General features: G+C 36.4%; 2 protein-coding genes and 1 non-coding gene across 5 annotated transcripts in view; all 3 read left to right on the top strand.

Moving 5' to 3' along the window:
• Nucleotides 1-355: 355 nt before the first annotated feature.
• On the top strand, nucleotides 356-6,295 carry LOC135089989 (charged multivesicular body protein 2b-like). Its single transcript, XM_063986180.1, has 5 exons — nucleotides 356-743; nucleotides 1,844-2,055; nucleotides 2,651-2,831; nucleotides 2,930-3,036; nucleotides 3,975-6,295. The coding sequence occupies exons 1-5, from the start codon at nucleotides 719-721 to the stop codon at nucleotides 4,083-4,085; spliced, it is 636 nt and encodes a 211-aa protein (XP_063842250.1). The 5' UTR covers nucleotides 356-718; the 3' UTR covers nucleotides 4,086-6,295.
• Nucleotides 6,296-7,094: 799 nt separating this feature from the next.
• The window catches only part of LOC135089953 (uncharacterized), a 24,952-nt gene continuing 10,577 nt past the window's right edge, over nucleotides 7,095-21,469 (top strand). The window contains exons 1-9 of one of the 3 annotated variants that reach the window (XM_063986157.1): nucleotides 7,095-7,223; nucleotides 10,375-10,555; nucleotides 12,242-12,343; nucleotides 17,735-17,842; nucleotides 18,351-18,496; nucleotides 19,066-19,227; nucleotides 19,910-20,016; nucleotides 20,450-20,561; nucleotides 20,838-20,962. In XM_063986157.1, the coding sequence (XP_063842227.1) occupies nucleotides 10,400-10,555; nucleotides 12,242-12,343; nucleotides 17,735-17,842; nucleotides 18,351-18,496; nucleotides 19,066-19,227; nucleotides 19,910-20,016; nucleotides 20,450-20,561; nucleotides 20,838-20,962 (1,018 nt within the window). In that variant the 5' untranslated portion in view covers nucleotides 7,095-7,223; nucleotides 10,375-10,399. Of the gene's footprint in view, nucleotides 7,224-9,609; nucleotides 9,729-10,374; nucleotides 10,556-12,241; nucleotides 12,344-17,734; nucleotides 17,843-18,350; nucleotides 18,497-19,065; nucleotides 19,228-19,909; nucleotides 20,017-20,449; nucleotides 20,562-20,837; nucleotides 20,963-21,469 lie in introns of those variants that run through there. The other 2 variants (XM_063986149.1, XM_063986143.1) reach the window with 2 other exon arrangements.
• Nucleotides 15,059-15,160, top strand: LOC135096832 (U6atac minor spliceosomal RNA). The gene has a single exon (XR_010265079.1). It is a non-coding gene; the product is annotated as a U6atac minor spliceosomal RNA (small nuclear RNA).

Below are 21,469 nucleotides of genomic sequence, written 5' to 3'. Positions count from 1 at the left end.
ACATACATACATACATTAAGAGATTCTGGATATTTTCGGCTTAGTAAACAATCCGTAGGTTGGTTGGTTGGTTTGGTGAGATTGTTACCTTGACGCGGGGATGGTCCACAGACAAGAGAAATAAAAATCCGTAGAATTTGACGATTTTTGCAAGGTATCTACCGAAATTCAGCCACTGTTGTTATAGTGATGAATAAACGAATTTAAGGCGGTTTGAAAACAGAGGATACTTTTTTTTTTTTTTTTTTTTACAGTATTCTTATCTATTCCTTTGATCATACAACAAGGCTGGTTAGTAGACTGTGTATAAATCATCTCCCGATAAATAGGAATACCAAATGACCGTAGAAAAAGAAGAAAAGTACCATAATACAATCTGTTTATGTGTGTTTACCGGAAATTTTACACAGTCCATAAACCACCCACACAGATACTCAAATTCACGTTTGTATAAACTACAAAACAGTTCTTAGTTGAAGTCCCGCTACTTACCTGAGCGATGAAAAAAAAATCGAAATGAAAGAACAGTGGAGGTTACATTGGTGCAATTGTAAAATGAACATAAAATATACTATATGAATTGGGCATAGCATATTTCTTCACTACTCCCATCATGTCACAGTCGTGGAAGGAGTGGTGACAGGTACAGTACGGCAGCAGGGTCTGATTCACTGTCACGATCGCTTTGCATCACAACACTGCCCAACACTCGGAGACAATGTTCAAGAAACCCTCACCCAGAGGTAATTCCAAGATGATTTCCCAATGAGCTTTGTTGCTAGTTACCTATGAGATTCTTTCAATAATGTAGTAATGCATTTTGGGTAATGTGGTAATGGTGCATTTTTTACCTTACCTGTTCTTACCTGAATGTTCTTGCTAGATGAGGAACCCCACGATGGCTAAGTAGATAGGTGGTTATACCAAACAGAAAGTAATTGAAAACTTTCCTAGAGGCTTAATATGCACTTGAAATTGTATATTGTGTACAATAAGGCCACTGGTAACCAAAACGAACAATAGTTTATTCCAGTAGTGATAAAAGTAGGAAAGAAGTTGCAGGTCTGTGGTAAATTTCTATTCAAAGTTTGGCCATTTGAGGTGAGGAAACAATTACTCCTGCCTCAGAACAGCTACCGGGGAGGATAGAATTATGAAATTATGATTTGTATTATTATTGAGATTCCCCTCCCCAGCCTTTTATTTATACTTTCCTCTCACATTTACTTTTCTGTAAATTTTACATATGAAATGGTGGAAGAAAAGAGTCAAGATATTTACCTGATTTAATTTTAGCATAAATCTGCTAGTCTTAGATGGTGTGAGGGAAGGTCAGCCGTGGCATGACTGGCTATGATGATGAATGTTATTTCTAAACCAAATGTTACACCACATAACAATCTACTAACCATGTCTATATTGTCACATAGAAGATTATGAAACTAACACTACTGGTACAAATTTAGCTTAGCAATGCCATTCATGCTTTGGATTCTGGGTGGAAATGTGGCAAATTTTAAGTTAGACTATGTGGTATGTGGTTTATGATTTATACTTCAGCATTATAGTTAAGACACTACCCATTTCTCATCTATGATATGAAAGCACAAAATTGCAAATAAAATAGGGTTGTGAGGGTAATCTCTTATTACAGGAAAAGACATTGTGTATCTTATCAAAATGTGAATTTTGTAATAAGTGGAAATTATGTTCATTCATTATTTAAGGATATTGTGGCTTATTTTGACATATATGAGGTTACTGTTTGAAAATTCTTGTAAAGATTTTTTTTATTGCTTAAATCATTTGTAAATTAGTTAAATGAACTGTAAATAATTTTCAGACCAAATGAAGGCCAATGAACGGCAGCTACGCAGAGTTGGCCGAGATGTGGAGCGGGATAGAAGAGAACTGGAAAGAGAAGAGAAAAAACTAGAAAATGATATAAAAAGACTGGCAAAATCTCCAGGCAACAAAGAAGCTGTGGCAGTTCTTGCCAAACAGCTCGTTAACATCAGAAAGCAGAAAGCAAGAACCTATGCTGCAAATAGCAGGGTTAGTAAACATTTGTTGTAAAGTAAGGTTAAAATTCCTAACTACATAATGTGGTGATTGGAGAATAATTAATATAAGTTTAAAGAATAATTATTCATATTTTGGAATTTGGGTAAGGCTGAATAAATGTGTGTGTGTGTGTCTGAAATACACCTATGATGTTAATCATATGCTGGATTTGTGATTGCCAACCGTAATCTCCCAGTGAGAACGTTGAGTTCATGATATAATCTGATGAATATCTTTCACCCACACATACACTCTCCCTTGTTTGTTCAAGTAGAATAGTGACTTCTTGCTCATTAGTAAAATCCTTTGTGACAAGAGCAAGGCAAGGATGTCACCATCGTGCTAGTAAGTAGTATTCACCGTGTGTGTGTGTGTGTGTGTGTGTGTGTGTTCCAAGAAATAAGTGAACACATTATAAATTGAACTTTTTCCCTTGAAAAGAAATTTGTCTTGAAAGAAATTTGGTTTGTGCTAGGCACCCTTTGGCATTCTTACTATTGATTTTGTTACAGTTATACATATATAACTTGTTAATATATAAGGTTAGATTCAGAAGTTTGAAACATGCTTTGTTTTTGCTTTTCAGATATCATCTGTGGCAGCTCAACAAAAGGGCATGCAGGCAAATGTCAAATTGGCAGGTGCTATGGGTACAGCAACAAAGACCATGGTTAACATGAACAAGATCATGAAGCCGGAGGATATTGCCAAGAATATGAAAGAGTTTGAGCAAGCCTCTGCAAAATTGGATATGACTGATGAACTTAGTAAGTCCATGCAATTAATCACAACATTCTTTGATTTCATAATCATAACATATGTATCAGTTCTCTAGTTTTTGTATTTACTATATTTATCTTTTCAGTGAATGATACCCTTGATGATATACTAAATGAAAGTGGAGATGAAGAAGAAAGTGATGCCATTGTGAATCAAGTTTTAGATGAAATTGGCATCGAAATTGGATCAAAGGTAAGACTGATGAATGAATGCTCATGTTTGACTTTATTTTGAAATTTAATTGTTGGGGATGCACACTCTGGTTTGGTTGGAATTATATTGATATGGTATTCATTGTACAATAGAAAAGATAGCTGATAGGGTTGATGGGGAAAAGGTACAGGAGACCCTGTATCTGCACACACACACACACACACACTATTTAGATAAAGAAATGATGAAGAAAATTATAATAAACATGATACATCCTAAATTAGAATACACAGCAGTAATTTGGGCTCCACATAAAAAAAAAGATATACGGAAAGTGGAAAGAATACAGAGGATAGTGATCAAGATGGTACCAGAATTGAAAGACTTAAGCTATGAAGAAAGACTTGAAGAGATGGGTTTACCAACACTACAAAAGAGAAGAGAAAGAGGAAACCATATAACAATGTACAAATTAGTTAACAATATAGGAAGAATAGACAGAAATGACTTGGTACCACAGATGGAGGAAGGAGAGAGAGACAGACAAGGGGAGATGGAAAGAAAATAAAGAAGACTGGATGTTTGAGCAACATTAAGAAATGCAGCTTCCTGTATAAAACTATTGAAATTTGGAATGATTTGAAGGAAGAGGTGGTTGTGACAAACAGTGTACACATGTTTAAAGAGAAACTGGATAAATATGGTTATGAAGATGGGACAAAATGAGCTTTGGTTCATGCCCTGTATAATACAACTAGATAAAACTAGGTAAATACACACACACACACACACACACACACACACACACACACACACACACACACACACCAATTGATAGATAGATAAATATAAAAGATGTGATGTCTTTTTCTGGGCTACTTCACTGTAAGGTGGAATCTCATTTAGATATATGGATAGATAGGAAATGGCTGACTGGTAATCACAGTTGTCATTCAAATGTCTCATTGCATTTTCAGGTGGCAGGAGCACCATCAGCAAGGGCAGATGCATTAGGGGATACAAGTAAATCCAGAGTCCTCTCAGATGATGAATTAGAACAATCCCTTGCAAAGTTGAGAGCTACATAAGTGTTCTTTGAGTGTGCTATTCTTATCATCCTGAAACTTTTCCTTACACTTCATTTAACATTTAAAAAAAAGATGTACAGCAAATTTATCTATTGGCTGTGTTGTCATTTTTCATAGGTGACAACCATTCATGGAAAAGTTTTCTTGTAAATACATGAAATATTTTAAAGTGTACTTACACCAACTTATATGTAATATAGCTTGCTTTTCTAATATTTCTGCAAAAGGATTTGTGAAATCGTTGAATAATTTTATTTATTATAGTGTGGGTTTTGTGTAATGAGAAAAGGAAAATTTGTACATGATGTTGGGTTTTGAGAAATTTATTTGTATATTGTAAGGAAATCATGTAAATTGATTATGTAAGTTTTGTTTTCCTCTTTTCTATGGTGTGGGTTTTCCATTGACTTTAAATTTTTCTGAACTGAACTGGCTGCAAAATTATCAAATTTAATTTAATATACTTTCTTTTTTTGGTAATTTAGTTGAGTTAAGAATGTAAAAAATATATTTGTGCAGTGGACTATAAAGGTTTACTACTCATGAATGAAGGTCTGCGAGAAATGGAAACCCACAGATGAAATGGACTGAGACTTAATAAGCTACAGTTTCAGCAACTGTTATTTAATTAAATATTTCAAATTGATGCAAAACTATTAAAACAAAAATTTCTGCTACATCTAAAGTGTCATTGGCATTGCTTGCTTGTAGATGAGAATGTAAGAAATAACTGCTGCTGTTCATTTATGTGTTTGCATTCATAGTGCTTCATTCTCACTTAGTAAGAGGTGAGGAAAATATCTTATCTGCAATGTATGCATTGGTTTGTATACAGAGGTTAGCTCCCTTAGTTTGTCCATTGTTCTCTCATGTTTAACTTTCATTTATCTTTCATAACCATGTAGTTCTACTGTCTCTCTACCTTAACTACAATACTCTATTCTGGTACACCAGAGCTTTTGTACCAATTTTTTTTTCATCCCAATCCCATTTCCTTTATTTTGCCTAAAACAAAGGCCAGAGAAAGGGAAAATTTGAGCCACATGGTAAATCATGCACTGTTCACTTATGCACAGTATGTTTCTATTATTTTTTCAATAATCACAGAATCTAGTATAAAGCCAGACTAACCTTGTCTCACTGGGAACAGAAGCAGAATCCCATGCCTTAATCTCTTCCCCATTCCTCTCGTATACCAGCACATGAAAGAACTGTACACAAATGTGCTATGAGCTTACTAGTTTTTGCAAAAAAAATCATCTGAACACACTTCACATGATTGAAGAACTATAGTATGTGGAAGTCAAGTCATGAGTAATCTGTAGTATTTATAGATATTTGGAATGTGAGCATTTTATGATGCATGCCATGCATTACTTAGGTGTCATAAGAGGCAATAGGAAAGGACAATGATGGAAGGAGTGGGGAAGCTGATATTTAGTATTTTTTCTCTGCAGTAGCCAAGGAAACTGCTTTCTTGGGTGCTGCATTACATGTACCAAAACTACCTGAATTCTCAATTAACAGGATTAATTTGTGTAACAATGAAGGTCACATATTTAAAAGTTATTAAAAATAGGAATAGTTTTTTAAATTAATGGTGTGTATAGTATTTAAATAATACAGTATTCAGTACTACCATACATATGAACAGCCATTCTCACATAAACAAATGAACTATGGTTTGATTAATGACAAATTTCAGTATTAGTACTAAGCTCTAACAAACACACTGTTGTTGTTTTCTGCCAAAATGCTCTTGTTCTGAGTCTGATTGAAAACTATCAACAGACTTGGACTCAAGAGTATTAATGAGTTGTGCATTATATTCAAGTGTTTCGGTTGACTGAGTACTCCCTACCGGAGTGTGATATAAATTTATGATTGGCTGCCCAAGCATGCCCTGGTTGGAAACTTGGAAGCCTTGACCTGAAAAGCTCACCTGCATAATCATTAATAAAAAAAAAAGGAAAAGAGAAAAGCAGCTTCTGGAAACTTGATGGCTTTCAAATGTATGTCTTCATGCTATCTCACCTCTGATATCTTCAGATTTTAATATATAGAGTTAACTGATTGATAAATGTTTGCCAAGTTAAAGTGTATGCATTGCAATAATTGTAAAAAAAAGTGTTTACCTGATTTGATAATTCTGATTTCCAATGGAATATATTTTTTTATATAAGAATTTGCCAAATAAAGCACCAACATTATATAGCTTTTTTCCCTACCGCATTAACTGTTGTTGGAAAAAAAAAAAAATTAGTAGTTTATTAGAGTACATGCAGCACCATACTCAACTTGACTCCCTTAGGTGGTGCGTGGATACCTACTGCCGTTTTCTAGGACAAGGCAACGATCAATATACTTTATATTCGGTGTTTCCACAAAGTCTAGAAACAGTAAAGGCTGGACTGAACAGTCACTAGGGCTGGGCCTGTAGTTATTGAGTTTACCAGCTGAAGTTAAGTATATAATACATCTTAAGATATATTAAATTCAATTGAATTTATACAATGTTTTCACCAGCGCAATCCAGCCCAACCGCTGCCAGGTGGCACCGCTCTTTCGCGCTGTACATTATGGATTTTTTAAAATCTTTCTTCATTTCTAGTAGTGTTCTAGCTTTTATATTTAAAATTAAGATGAATGAACAAGGATAAACTGTAGGACTCACTATTATTCACTCAGCATATAAATACATTAAAAGGACAAAATAGGGCAATTTAACAGGTCTGATCCCTAACCCATTATTGTTACTTTTTTCTACACGATTGTTATTTATACGATGCCTTCAAGTTCCTGTATATAGTGTAAGAGGAGAAATACCTGTATATATAATACATACTATATCATTCTAAAGTACTGCCATCGACGTCACCTGCGCTTCGAGGACAGAAAGCGTGAAGGCGCTGTTAATGAAAAAGAAGAAGAAAAAAAAATAATGTCAAAGAAAATTAATATAACAAACTGTTTTTGTTAATTATATGTGACTCTCGAGGCAAACAGTGGGCAGTGGCAGGCATCAAGGATGGTGGCAAGCAGTGATGTCGGGTGGCACGCGAGGCGTCAGTGTGTGGTGGTGGGCAGCAGTGCCAAGGGGTGCAGCCAAGTCTGTCTCAGCAGCCAGAGATTAGCAAGGTAAGAGACACAACAAAACAGGAGAAATGCCGCACCCACGTGTTGCTATGGGCCTATTTTCCAGTGACAGAGTTGTTGAGATGTGACGAGTTGTTGACTTGGCTGAGGTCAAAACAATGGAAATATTTGTGCTGTTTACACAAGATAATCACCAGATGAAGGCTTGACAGCTTAAAACAGTATTTACGAAATGTGTAACTGTCCATTACTAATGAGGTGTTGTAGTTTTAGTCTTCAGGTCGGAAATACACAGGCCCACAAACCAACTGATTAAGACACGCCGCGCGCCGCTCTGTTAATGGACCACGCGTTAAAAATGCCTTCTGACTCAGAGCGCCACGCCATCTGACACCTCGAAGAGTAAAATTGGCATGAAAATGTTGCAGTTCCGGCATGTTTTAGAATAAGGCATTTATTAGGTCAAGGTTACTAATATTCCATGCAGCGAAAGTTGAAGCACTTGTTTCAGTTGTTTGTCTAAACGTTGAAGCGCACGCTAGTGTCAGCCGTCAACAATGAATTCATCGGAAGCACTGAAGCAAAAGGGAGTGCCTGCCTGCCAATAATCCAGTCTAGGCTTTCCCAAAGACAGTATAAAAAATAGCGCTGTCTTCGGTATCTTGTGTCTGACTGTCCTTTCCATCATTCCCCTTAATATTGAAATGTAACCTTGACGTCAACAACAGCCTTGCTACGAAATGCGATGTCCAAACGTGTATGAATGGCTATTTATTTATCTATTTAAGTTGTAGGGAACAGCTCCTTACACTCGTTGATTAATAATGGTCGTTCATTTATTAATGTTTTCGAAAGTGCGTTAGTTTGTATTCATCTTAGCTGTATATTACCGTATTTAATCCACACTATTTGATGTATTACATTTAAAACAAGTAACTAGCATGATTTACTAAAATTTTAAGTTGTATAAGAAATTATAAGAACGTATTTCAATATCCGTTTTAGCATGCGAATTTCGGATTGCCATCATAATATTCAGCACGGCAACTTATTAGTAAAAGAACCGGAAATAATCTACAAATCGCTGTCTTCCACATTTCCCTTGAGACACAAAGAAACTCGTAAAATGCAAGAGGGAAGACTCTGTGGCCTCAGTGTGGCACGTACTAACCGTCACATAAACAAGTGAAAAAAAGAAAAAAAAAATGAAGGTGACGCAACTATTATTACTTTCACATGGGACAAGTATGTTGGCACGCTGGTAGTCTCCCCTGTGGTCTCTATCCTTGGGGCAGGCATCGCTGTCATCGTGTGGATGGCGGAAGGCGTGAGATCTTTTACAGACTCACAGTAGAGTATACAGAATCACAGTAGACTGATGAGTAAGCCACTACTTTGTGCTTCTTACAACTAAATCTCTCTCTCTCTCTCTCTCTCTCTCTCTCTCTCTCTCTCTCTCTCTCTCTCTCTCTCTCTCTCTCTCTCTCTCTCTCTCGTGTAAGTTACATCCACAGATACATATTTATATCAATTTCATACATACCTTGCACTCCGGGGGGAGGAGAAACAGCCAGGTATATCGATGACACCATCCATACAGGTGAAGAAGCGGCGGGGAGGCGTGATGTTTGATGTGGTGCTCGGTCTAAAAGAAGTGAAAAAAAGAGTAAATAAATATAGATAAATGAATTAATGAAAATAAATAAATAATCAATGAAGAGTAATAACAATAATAAATAAAGGTGGATAAGAAGATAAACAAGTTAATAGATAAATAAATGAATAAATGAACAAATAAATAGACATATGATAAAATAAACAAATTTAGAAACAAACATTTCAGTGAATGAATGAATGAATAAACAAATAAATAAATAAATAAATAATAATAATAATAATAATAATAATAATAATAATAATAATAATAATAATAATAATAATAATAATAATTATAATAATAATAATAATAATGATGATGATGATAGTGATAATAATAATAATAATAATAATAATAATAATAATAATAATAAACTTTTGACGTGCGCAGAGAAAACATCCACTAAAACTCCTGTATAATTCAAATGTTTCTTGGATTTGTCCTTTAGGTATGGGAGAGAGGATCTTTTCTTTTTAGGAGAACAGTTGGTCCACCTTGTCCTCTCTAAGGCTAAGGCATTGTGATGGACACGTGATGGAAGTGTTAAGGCTCTCGAGTTGCTGGGTCACGCTGTCGTGGTGCCAAGGAAGGAAGCTGTGGCGTGGATCATGAATGGACAGATGTTTTCATGAGTAGTGGCTTATTTGTGCAAGGAATGTATCTCAGGTTCAACAGTTCGCTTATGTAAATATTATTTGTAGAAGGTTTAATTATCACGTAAAATACCTGAATACGCGAGTCTTCGTGGGCCAGATATGAGACAGATAAGCTTGATAAGAAGAGTTGCGTAGCGAGGCGGGGGAAGAGTAGTGAGTGGCGGCGGGCCAGACCATCGGGACGTGTGTGTCTGTGTGTGTGTGTGCCGCTGTAGGTGGAGCGGGTAAGGCAAGGTAGACTCTGCTTAATTTTTCATAACGTAAACTTCTTAGCAGTCATTGTATCTTATATCAGTTCAAAGTTTTTACACGATTCGTCATGTTTTAAATGTGTTCCATGATTCGTAGTCATTAGTTTACAATTTTATATTATATTCGAAATATCTCATAAAATTGTCTTGTTTCATGTACGTAATCTGCCTAATTTCAAGCAGCTCCCGTCATTTTCTTTATGTTACTGACAAAGTATCCTTACTTTGCCCTCCCTACCTCATCATGTTCCATCAAAAGTTTGTAAGTATACAATACAGTGCTGGTGGTAGTTGTCGAGATCTCTCACACTACCAACCTACCATTACATGTGTGCATCAAAAGCCTATGCGATGCAAAATATCTAGAGGTTAGTTTCTTCTTTTTCCGCCGTTACCTGTGTTACAACTTGATTCATTACACTCCAGTCTCTCTTACCTCAACAAGGTAACAGTTAGCGTGATGTATCTCGCTAATGTACTTAACATTTACTTAGAAAAATAAGAAATTAAAAGTAACCGCGCGCGCACGTGTGTGTGTGTGTGTGTGTGTGTGTGTGTGTGTGTGTGTGTGTGTGTGTGTGTGTTTTACAAGAAGGAAGCATTTTTAAAACACTATTATCTACACACAGATTGGCGGGGACATCGTAAAGCACCATGCTTTACTTGGTGGTGGGCGTGGCCGCGATCACCTGGTTGCTGTTGTGGTCCACCACGCCGCCGCCGCGGCTGCTGGGGGTGTACAGTCGGCCTGGCTTCTGGTACTGGCTCAAGGTCGTCATCTTTTACATCATAGTCAAAGTCCGTCGTTGGGTTAGTGTCTTTGTTTTATCTCTGATGACCATTTTTGTTACTAACTGTCAAATTAAATATATATTCAGTATAAAGTCGGTCAAATATTAGATGGCTAGTTATTTCCTTTCACCCTTTTTATTTTCCTTGTATGTTGTTATCCTTATAATGTAGAATTAAACTGTGAAATGAATACTTATTTTATTTACTTATTTATTTATTTATTTATTCATGTATCTATTGGCCTCAAGTAAAACCAGACGTTTTCTCTATGTGTGTTCCACCACCACATGTTATCTCCATACACACTACAGTCACCTTCACTCATTACATTCATTAAATCTTCAAAATCTTTCACAAGTGTTCCTCTTACAGCTTCTTTCTTTCTCATCATCCTCCCGTTAATATCTTTCATACTGATTTCCTTCGCCGATTGCACACATTTTCCTGTTCCTTTATTATTTCCATTACTTGTTTCATCCATGCCTCCACCTCCACACTCTATATACTGTAATAATCCCCTTTTCTTACATTTGTTTACTGTCACGTATCTCTTCAGTGTTTTCTTGCATGCATTCATCTCTTTTTCCCTCATCGCTTCCCTAACATTGTCTTCCCGTTATTTCATTGCTCTCAACTTTACCACTCAATTTATTTATTTAAGCCTCTATAACCATACCATCTGAATCACCATTGACATTCTCCCGTTCACCATGCATTGCTCCACTCTTTGCCTGTATTCCTTTCCTATTCTTTCATCACTCAACTACTGGAGACTGAACTTTATATCTTTCCATTCTTTCTCTTTCTAAACCTTTTTATGTCAGTAGTGTGGCATAACGACCAATCTCCTCCAACATACCTCTCATCACATCTGCTCTTAAATTTGTATCTAGTACATCTTTTGCTCGTGTTTTACTCCACTTTTGCTCGTGTTTTACTCCACTTTTCCATGCAGACCCGGTGATCCTCTTGCTTATATTTAAAGAAGAATTAGAAACAACCACTGCGTCCACCAGCTGTGAAGTCCCCCCCCCCTCCCACACACTATACAGTCATGATTCTGATTTTAGCTTTGCAGGTGAGAGCTGGGTCCCTTCTTGGACGAAGGCCCACATTGATGATAACGAGTTACTACCTATGAAACATTATGCTTATTCGGTATATTAATGCATGACTTTGCTTCATATCTGGCCAAGATAATTCATAAATTATTTTCGATACATAAAGATAAACTAAATAATGTTCTAATCAAGATCTTGTGAAATTTTGAAAATGTGTAGCAGTCTAATGATGGTTAAAGGCAGAACGGCTCAGTGGAGCAGCTCGTGGCTGCTCGTAACCTACGCGGAGTTCGAACATTGAGTCGAGTGCCATGTATTAAAGTGAAATACATGGCCAGGTTTCATTACTTTCTACTGTAACAACAGTTAAATTCTACTCCATGAGTTTTCAAGTCGTGACATCTTATGATAAAAAGGTTGTGATGAAAATAATTAAAGAAGTAAGGTTTTGAAAACCAGTTTTCATAATTATTACTTGCAATGCCTCGATTCTATAGTTAAAAAAGTCCCGACAATCCGCACCTCTGAAGGTGAAATAGTGGAGGTGGACCTGAAACTAGCTGCTAAATTATGGTGATGGTTGTGCAGCTTGATCCTTTTTTGGTGGGTGAGTCAAAATAATGGTGTTTTGTGTTCCTGGCAGAGTAACAAGACGGGGTCGGGAGCTGAAGTTGGATATGGTGTCAAAGCTCGCGACAATGTGGAGTTAATGGAGTGTGTGCAGCCACTCTCCGACCACCCTAAGGTAGCGATGCGTGTGTGAGAGAGAGAGAGAGAGAGAGAGAGAGAGAGAGAGAGAGAGAGAGAGAGAGAGAGAGAGAGAATGGGTGTATATAATACGATATACTGAAGCACATTAAAGCACAATTAAATATTCAGTATATTACAAAACTTTAATCGTAACTAGATGCTTATTTCAAAATATTTTCTGAATACTTTTAGATGTCAATTATATCTTCTGAATTTATAAACGAGAGTTCACTAGTAACCACAACCATGTGAATACATACTGTAGAACATATACAAAACTCAAGCAAAGTAAACAAAGTGTCTGGAAACGACGAGTCAGATGTGTTCTGAATAAATAATGATTAATGAGTAGTTAGGTTTAGTTTATTACTATTTAATTTCATAGTTTAGAAACAAGACACTTCTATATAAGAAGTGAGCCAAAGCTCCATGGCACAAGAAATTACGTACACATGGCTGACTGATTCAACGCGGACAATACACAATAATGCAACGTGATAGGAAAACCAAAAACATATAAGAAATAAAGGGTTCGGTTAAGACCTTGATCTATTTGCGCATGTTACGTTAATCGTTTGGTTTATGTAATATATGTACAAAAGTATTTTAAAAATACATGCTACTATGTAATTTATTGAATACCTTATTTAGTTAAACGACGAAAAAGAAGGAAGAAGAAATTTGAAAATAAATAAATGAAAAAAAAAAAAAAATAATAGTGAACAAGTATCAGAAACTGGGAACAAGTAAAAAGTAGATTCAGACCATAAGGCTGTAAGCTTAAGTAAAAATTAAGACAGTCGGTAAGAGATTGTGAAAAAAGGTCAGCCTGAACTAAAGTGAAATAAGACACATCGAGGGAGCTGTAGCAATGACAATCCCTTAGAACCACATTATGTAGCTCGAATCGCGGACTGTTTTCCTTTCACTGAAGCATTTCTTTAGTAAAGATATTTGCCTGTGTAAACTAAACTATATGTGAATGTGTACACTTAGTAGAATCCAAGTCAACTTATTTTGTGGAATCTCAGCTGTTCACCCTATGAAATTCAACTAATGGATTTATAACAATGAGTGTGACAACAGTGGATCACGTGGTAAGCTCAGCTGACGGGCTGGGACGTGTGCCTCACTGTCGTCGTTTCACAGACGTCCAACCCTTCAAGAAGTAAACACGTCACGCAGGGAAGCCACCTCTGACTTCTGATCTTTCTAAAATTTCTGATTGGGGCAGAGCAAACTTGGTATTGTTCAATGCCTCAAAGACTCAATTCCTCCATCTATCAACTCGACATAACCTTCCAGACAACTATCCCCTCTTCTTCAATGACATTCAACTGTCCTGCTCTTCTACATACACTGAACATCATCGGTCTGCCCTTTTCTTATAATCTAAACTGGAAACTTCACATCTCATTTCTAGCTAAAATAGCTTCAATGAAGTTAAGCGTTCTGAGACGTCTCCGCCAGTTTTTCTCGCCCCCCTCCCCAACCCCAGCTGCTAACTCTGTACAAGGGCCTTATGTGTCCATGTATGGAGTATGCTTCACATCTCTGTGGTGGTTCCATTCATACCGCTCTTTTAGACAGGGTGGAATCAAATGCTTTTCGAATCATCAACTCCTCTCCTCTAACTGACGGTCTTCAGCCTCTTTTTCATCGCCGCAATGTTGCATCTTCTACCGCTATTTTCATGCTAACTGCTCTTCTGATCTTGCTAACTGCATGCATCCCCTCCTTCCTCGGCCTCGCTGCACAAGACTTTCTTTCACCCCTATTCTGTCTACCTTTCTAATGCAAGAGTTAGCCATCCGTCTCTCTGGTAAACTCTGGAATCTCCTGCCTGCTTTTGTATTTCCACCTTCCTATGACTTGAACTCCTTCAAGAGGGAGGTTTCAAGGTACTTATCCTTCATTTTTTGACTGCCGCTTCGGACCCTATTAGGGGACCGGCATCTCAGTTTTTTTTTTTTTCTTTTAATGAGATTTTTGTTGCCTTTGGCCAGTGTCCCTACTACATAAAAAAAAAAAAAAAAAAAAAATCGTTATGTTGCCTTACTGTGATTGTGGCAGCATAACATTTCCTTAGTAAGTCTCAGATTCCTGTTGACATCCATTATATTCTATCCAGCACCGCACAGTAAAGCTACATCTGCACAAATAAACCTAAATATGTTTTGCTCAAAAACACCAATATGTAGAGAGGGATAGATATAACTATCGTGATTAATTTATACAGTGAGTGAACTAGACAATAATTATTTGACCACACAGGTGCACAGGGGTGTTATTTCGACATATTTTTTGGAGGGCGGGAGGGCATGATCATAGGCTCAGTAGGGAGATGAGGATGGCAAGGGTAACATTTTTAGGATCATTTTAGAGTAGATGCAGAAATACATTTAACATTAAGAAATCATTAATACATTGGTTAATAGGTATTTGAAATATGAACTTAATATTGCAGACTGATAGATTAATTTTTTTTCTAGGAATGGTTATGCATCTATACAGAAAATGTCACACATACACACAAACAAACAAACAAAAAAAAGTAAATAAATAAAAAATAACTATAAAAAATAACACCAAATTAGAAACAAAAGAGAGTTAAAATTTCTCATAATTGTTCAACTTGATTAAAACGCGAGTAAACTTACCCTACTCCAAACCATTGTTCCAAGCCACTAGTGTTGTACGAAAGGAGAGAGTGTTGTACGAAAGGAGAGAAGGTTAGCACTCCCCTTGATAAGGATGGACAACACATATAACGTCAAGGCACTGTCGCTCTGGCGACACTTGACAAATTTTCAGGGACTGCCACGTGTAAGCCAAGGACTGCCACGTGTAAGTCAGGGACTGCCACGTGTAAGCCTGGTCGCTTCTTGCAGCTTCCCTTATTTCTTATGTTCTTATGTACTGGTAGTACTGGGTGCAGTGCGCGACGCTGGACTGCTCTGGTAGGCAGCTTCAAACCACAAACACTCGAAACATTTGTCTGCTTCACTCAAGTGTTTCAGTTTCCTTCATGTTACGTCCCACAGAAAACTTTGCTGCCAGCGTACTGTAAACTGTTACCTACTGTAGCCCAGGTAAAGTGGATCCGTTAAGGTTCACACGCTTGACAAAAATACAATGCACATCAGCCATGTTGCAGTCACCTGTGCTATGCTCATGCGGCGCAGCGGTGCGGCGGTGTTCCTCGTTCTTTTTCCGCGATTCACGTTGCATTATTATTTTTTGTATTATTTTACTGTTTTTTTTTTTATCAAACACTCGCATAAGAGACTTTATTAGTTTATTTGTTTATTATTATTATTATTATTATTATTATTATTAGTAGTAGTAGTAGTAGTAGTAGTACAGGATGCGGTAAAATTATCTAACACATTTGTAGGTTTAATTAAAGCGAAATATAGTAAAGAACGATTTTTAGAAATTTTCGAAATGTACGTATAATGCCATTTTGTTTCATTTGGGTTTAAATATTAAATCTGTCAAGTGGGTGTCATTACTGTTCACACATCGCCGAAGGCGTTCACGAAAGTTGTCCATAACGCGACGGGTTATTCCAAGTGGATGGATGGCAGCAATTTCTTGACGAATGGCACCTTTTAATTGTTCGATAAACCAAGAGCGATGAGTGTATACTTTTGATTTCAGGTATCCTCTCCCCCCACCTCAAAAAAAAAAAAAAAAACGCACGGGTTCAAATCAGGTGATGGGGCGGGCCAACCTTCACCGCGTTGAGATTACATGACCGAGGAACATTTCCCTCAAAATCTCCATCGCGTGTCGATAAGTGTGGGCTGTTGCCTCATCCTGTTAAAATTAAACATTGTCCCTATCGTTAAGTTCATTCAGTTTGGGTCAGAAAAGTCTCTAGCATCAAACAATATCGATAAAAGTTCAGTCACTGTAACATTGTCTTCTTCGAAGAAGTACGGATCTCAAATGCCGAATTCTGCTACCACCATACGGTCACCCGAGTACAATGGCACCAATTGAAGCAAAATGGCATTATATGTACACTTCGAAAAAAAAAAATCTTATTCTTTACTCATTTGGTTTTATTAACCCTACAAATGTGTCAGATAATTTTGCCGCACCCTGTAGTAGTAGTAGTAGTAGTAGTAGTAGTAGCATTTTACTTTTTAGCCTTATTACATTTGCTTTACACCTGAAGGTAAAGCAATAGTGGGATTCGCTCAGACTTTCATGAAATTGTTTGATTTGTTAAAACTCAGGGGATATACACACAAGTAAATGGGAATATCCACTAAGAAAAAAAAAATTAGAAGAGATAAGTAAAATAAATAAGTAAATAAATAATGTTTGATTTTCTGAAAGAAGCAGTGATAGGTATATTTTCTTTGACATGAAAAGGCATTTCCTTCTACACTTTGAGAAAATTATGTACAGATGTGTACCAATTAAGATATATAGTTTTGCTGATCTGGGTCCTAAAAAAAAAAAAAAAAAAAGCAGTGTTTATTGCTCATTCAATATTCTTGCCAAATACTGAATAGCAAGCATCTGCATGTTTTTGTTTGAAGATAATATTTTACAACATTGTTATCAAGTGACATGTAATGTAATGTAATGCAATGTAATGTATAACTAGACGTTAATTTAACAGTAAGTATGGATTATGTTTTTTAATTTTAATCAATTTTACTGCAACAATTGAAGAAATAGAGAGGATGATTAAACAAAATGACTGCAGGATGTTGAGATACATGGAGAATGTAAGATGGAAAGACAGGATATATAATGGGGAGGTGGTTAAGTATGGAATGTAGGATGTGATGAATGTAATGAGGAGGAGATAACAAATTGAAGTGGTACAGTCATATCAGGATTGCATCAAGAAAATATCAGAGTTGTAGGTAATTTGAAGAAAACCAGAAGGAAGGCTGAAAAGAAAAAATCCAGAGATGGTGTACAGAGGAACACAGAGAAGGATGAACATCTAGGAAAAGATTATCTGTGACTGCAGAATGTGGGAGGGACTCATGAGGTAACCAGACCCATAATGTAAAATAAAATTGTTAAATGAAATGATGATGGTGAAGATTCTCTAGAATCAGCTCTTTATACTATCATGTTTTATAATGATACAGTGGGAAAACAATACAATATATATATATATATATATATATATATATATATATATATATATATATATATATATATATATATATATATATATATATATATATATATATATATATATATCACATTATGCAGCATGCTACCATACTGTCTATTGGTAGTTTTCATTTTCTCTCTCTCTCTCTCTCTCTCTCTCTCTCTCTCTCTCTCTCTCTGTGTGTGTGTAGGTAGCACTATGGCATGTCATTAAATAATCAATATATTTCTTCAGGCCATTGATGCTGTGTACTTCAATGGAGCCAATGAGAGTGGTCATTATCTGGTGGTTGCCACAGCTCGACGGCCAAAGGGGATCATCAATGGTCTCCTGTTTATCAGGGTAACTTAATTTAATCTTCTGGTGTGTTCACAGATGGGCTGTCTGTGGGAGCACAACAAGAATACATTACCTACATTGTTGTTCTTGGTAGAGATAGGTGAATATTTTTTTTTTCTAGGTTTGATGGAACTGTGCTGGTAAAGTAACTTCATTGCAGTAATTGCTTGACAACAAGGCATTCTTGTCCATACCATGATATTTAAGCCCTAAACATCCCTCCCTGTATTCTAACTAATGAACCTCAAGTTTGATGGGCAAAAATAGATGTTATTCTTCCTTTTCCTATCACTGGACTTCAAATTCTGCCCTGGGTCTTGGTTCTGGTCTTACTGATGAGCTGTATTTATTTTATCATAGGGAAAACAAAAGGGTGCAAAAGAGCCCAGGAGAGGTGATAGTGGTGATTAGATATAGTTCTGCATATATATAAACAAATGCAAAATTGTGTGGTGTTGTAGTGCTATGTAGTGTGGTGTGGCTGGGTGCTTTACTGAATATTTTAATGCAGGTGCCTGGCTTGGGACTGCTACAGTTGCCCAAGATGCCAGACACAATGCTGTTTGGAGATGGGGAGCAGTTTGCTGCTGAGGGCTTGCGCATCACCCCAGTGAAGCCCATGTCTGTTTGGAAGATTCAGTATGAAGGACCCATGAAGTAAGTACCTGATATGTGTGTAATGTATAATTAGACATTAATTTAACAGTAAGTATGGGTTATGTATATGCCACATTAGATATCTTGTTAAAGAACTTCCCACTCATCATCGTATTTCTTTTATTAATTTGTTTTTTAATTTTCATGAATTTTACTGCCTTACTACATATTCCCTCTCATTCTACTCAGTGGAGCTTTCTGTGTTTCTACACTCTTTGAAGCCATAGAAATTTTTTGGCATTATAGTTCCATTATGATGGGACAATTACTTTTTGGGGTACATATATTGAATGCTCCTCTTTAGTGAAATAATAGGTTTCATGATGGGGAGATCATCCTGCTAACACTCACAAACATAAATTTAACAGCCAAAGAATATATCTTTTTATGTAACATCTTGTTTTTCACAATTTTTGTTAGTAGATATATAAAAGAATTTTGGTAATATTTTTAACTGCCGAGGGAGTGGTGCTTTATCCTTGGTTAGCGGGTTAGGTCAACCTTGCATGTGAAAGAAGCACACCCATATGTTGGTTTATATTCGACATTAATGACCAATGTGGTGGCAGGATGAAGGACAGCCCCTTGTCCAGGCTGAACGTTAAGTTGGACATCAAGTGGACTAGTAAACAACCCTACTTCGACTTCGATACAGACATGAATGCGAGAGCTTTGGCGAGAAGCATTGCCAGGGAACCGTGGTCCCGCCAATACTTCCAACAACTCAGAGAGTGAGCATTAGTTAATTTTGTTCTATTATATGCAATAATGAAAGTTACTTAATAATCCATATTCCTTAAGGTGGATCTCATTTTCACTTATATTTAGCACTGGGATAGGCTACCTATAAGAAAGTTGTTATGAAATCATACAATATGCATGTGGACCAGGTATTTGAAACTTGAGGGGAAATTGTTACATTAACCAACAGCAACTTTTTTGTGCAGGTTGGGCTAAAGCTGCTTGACTATTAGAAAAAAAGATATTAAGTGGCAGAATAAGGATTTGTAATATAGCATACACACAAAGAAATAGTTATTGTCACTGTGAAAACTGAAATTGGCATATGGAATAAATGGTAGGTAGGTGAGCATCTGTCTATTTCATCAATATACATTCATCATTATCTTGAAAGAAATTTAACATTTGGTTAAATCAGCCCACTGTGTCCATGATGATACCACATTTATGTTCTATATTTACATTAATTAATGCGGGATTTCCCAGCTTTTTTATCAGCTTGAGTATAGTACTAATACTTACTTTTTCCAATTTAAGTTTTTCAGCAATAAATAGAAAAAACTTGTGATTGTGCAACTTAAACTTTTATGTATAAATGCTAATTTATATTTGAAACTAGATTTCTGTTAGCCAGGAGTATAACAGAGCTGATGCCTGTGTTCATGTTGGCAGAGCACATCAGAGCCATTATGAACAGATGGGCCGCATGGAAGGCACAGTGGTGGTGGAAGGCCATCCTTACATTCTTAGGCTTGACTCAATGAGGGACCACAGTTATGGTAAGATGCTTATTTGTTTTCCATAGCAAAACTATATTTATTCAGGTAAACATATATTTTTAAAATTCTATTATTTTAATGTGAAGTTATTTATATTGTCATTCAGTGTATAATGCTGTGAAAGGATGCAGAAAGTCAGGTCAAGGTTAGACTGGCTTTAAGGTACCTTATGGTCCAGGTGGTTAAAACTTGTCCCTTTTGCAGTACAAATTGGAGAAGGTTATTAACCTGAGGACACAATGCCAGTTTAAGTTTTTTTTTATTTCTTAAAATTTTTTATAATTTAATTTTGGTGTCACATTTTGACAAATTTTATCCTAAAGACTAAATACTATACTGGGAAGAGTTGTAAAACTCAAGGATACATAAACTGTCAGCAAGTATCAGAATATTGCCAAGCTCATTTCAGAGTTGAAATGCACCTCATCCACAGGGCATAAACGAGAGTGGAAGCTGATGCACCGTTACGGCTTGCACATGTTCGCCACCCATGATGGCCTACAGGGTAATGTGGGCATCATTTGCCAGCCTGCCACATGTACTCAGTAAGTAGTGTTGATCTGTCAAGTTTATAAATCTGTGCTAAAGAGTTTTCAAGTGGACATTGAAATTTCATTTGATTTACTATTTTAGTGTGATAGCAAATGTTTTGGTTTTGGTATAATTCTTACTAATAGAAAAAAATGCCATTTTCTATAGCTCCTGCCTTCCAAGTACTGTAGATATCTGAAGATAAATGCCAGATGATGAGGTAACTCAGTTACTCAGCTTACTAATGTTGTGTATTGAACAAGATAATGCAATGATACTTATCTTGATAGGTTAGAAATGGGGTACATCAGTGAAGGTGGAAAGGTGACACCAGTCAGTAGTGTCAACCTCTCTCTGTGGCAGCATGGTGAGAATGGATACCCACCCTCAGACTACTCTTTCTCTTTTGTGGCAGGTATGGGAAGTTGTACATGTTTACAGCAGTTGTACATGCTTACAACAGTATTTACTTAAGTCTCATATATTTCCAGCCTTTCTGTGCTGCAATAAATCTCCATAATCATCTTAATAAACTGAATTTCTGCACCAAATAGGATAGAAAGTGAGGGTCAAGAAAAATTAAAAGCCTACATATCTATATATATATACCTAACATGGATTGATGGCCATGATGGGCATCTTCATTCATTCTTGTTCCTTCATTGTCTCCTTATGTACTCTATCCCTCTCTTTCTCTCTTCTCTTCCCTTTCTCTTACATACTCTAGCACTCTTTCCCATTTATCTTTTATGTGTGTCCCCTCTATCATACTCCTTTACACTTTCTTAGTTATCTCACCTTCTATTATTTTTTTTATCAAATCCAAAAGTACTATTTTATTTGATTATCCCCTTAGCCTTCACCTTACATTTCTTCCCCTTCACTGGATATAATAGAGGTGTTATGCATTCTTTTATTACAG

This window comes from Scylla paramamosain, chromosome 3, assembly GCF_035594125.1.
Source record: "Scylla paramamosain isolate STU-SP2022 chromosome 3, ASM3559412v1, whole genome shotgun sequence".
In the NCBI taxonomy this organism is placed as follows: Eukaryota; Metazoa; Arthropoda; class Malacostraca; order Decapoda; family Portunidae; genus Scylla; species Scylla paramamosain.
The sequence above is the reverse complement of the archived record's forward strand: the minus strand, read 5'-3'. Positions and strand labels throughout refer to the sequence as shown.

Bases quoted from the DNA above. Each gene is read 5' to 3' on its own strand.
- LOC135089989 (XM_063986180.1), top strand. From the start codon at position 719: ATGTTCAAGAAACCCTCACCCAGAG. The intron at 2,832-2,929 runs GTAAGTCCATGC...TTATCTTTTCAG, and splicing joins GGATATGACTGATGAACTTA to TGAATGATACCCTTGATGAT. The intron at 3,037-3,974 runs GTAAGACTGATG...TTGCATTTTCAG, and splicing joins GCATCGAAATTGGATCAAAG to GTGGCAGGAGCACCATCAGC.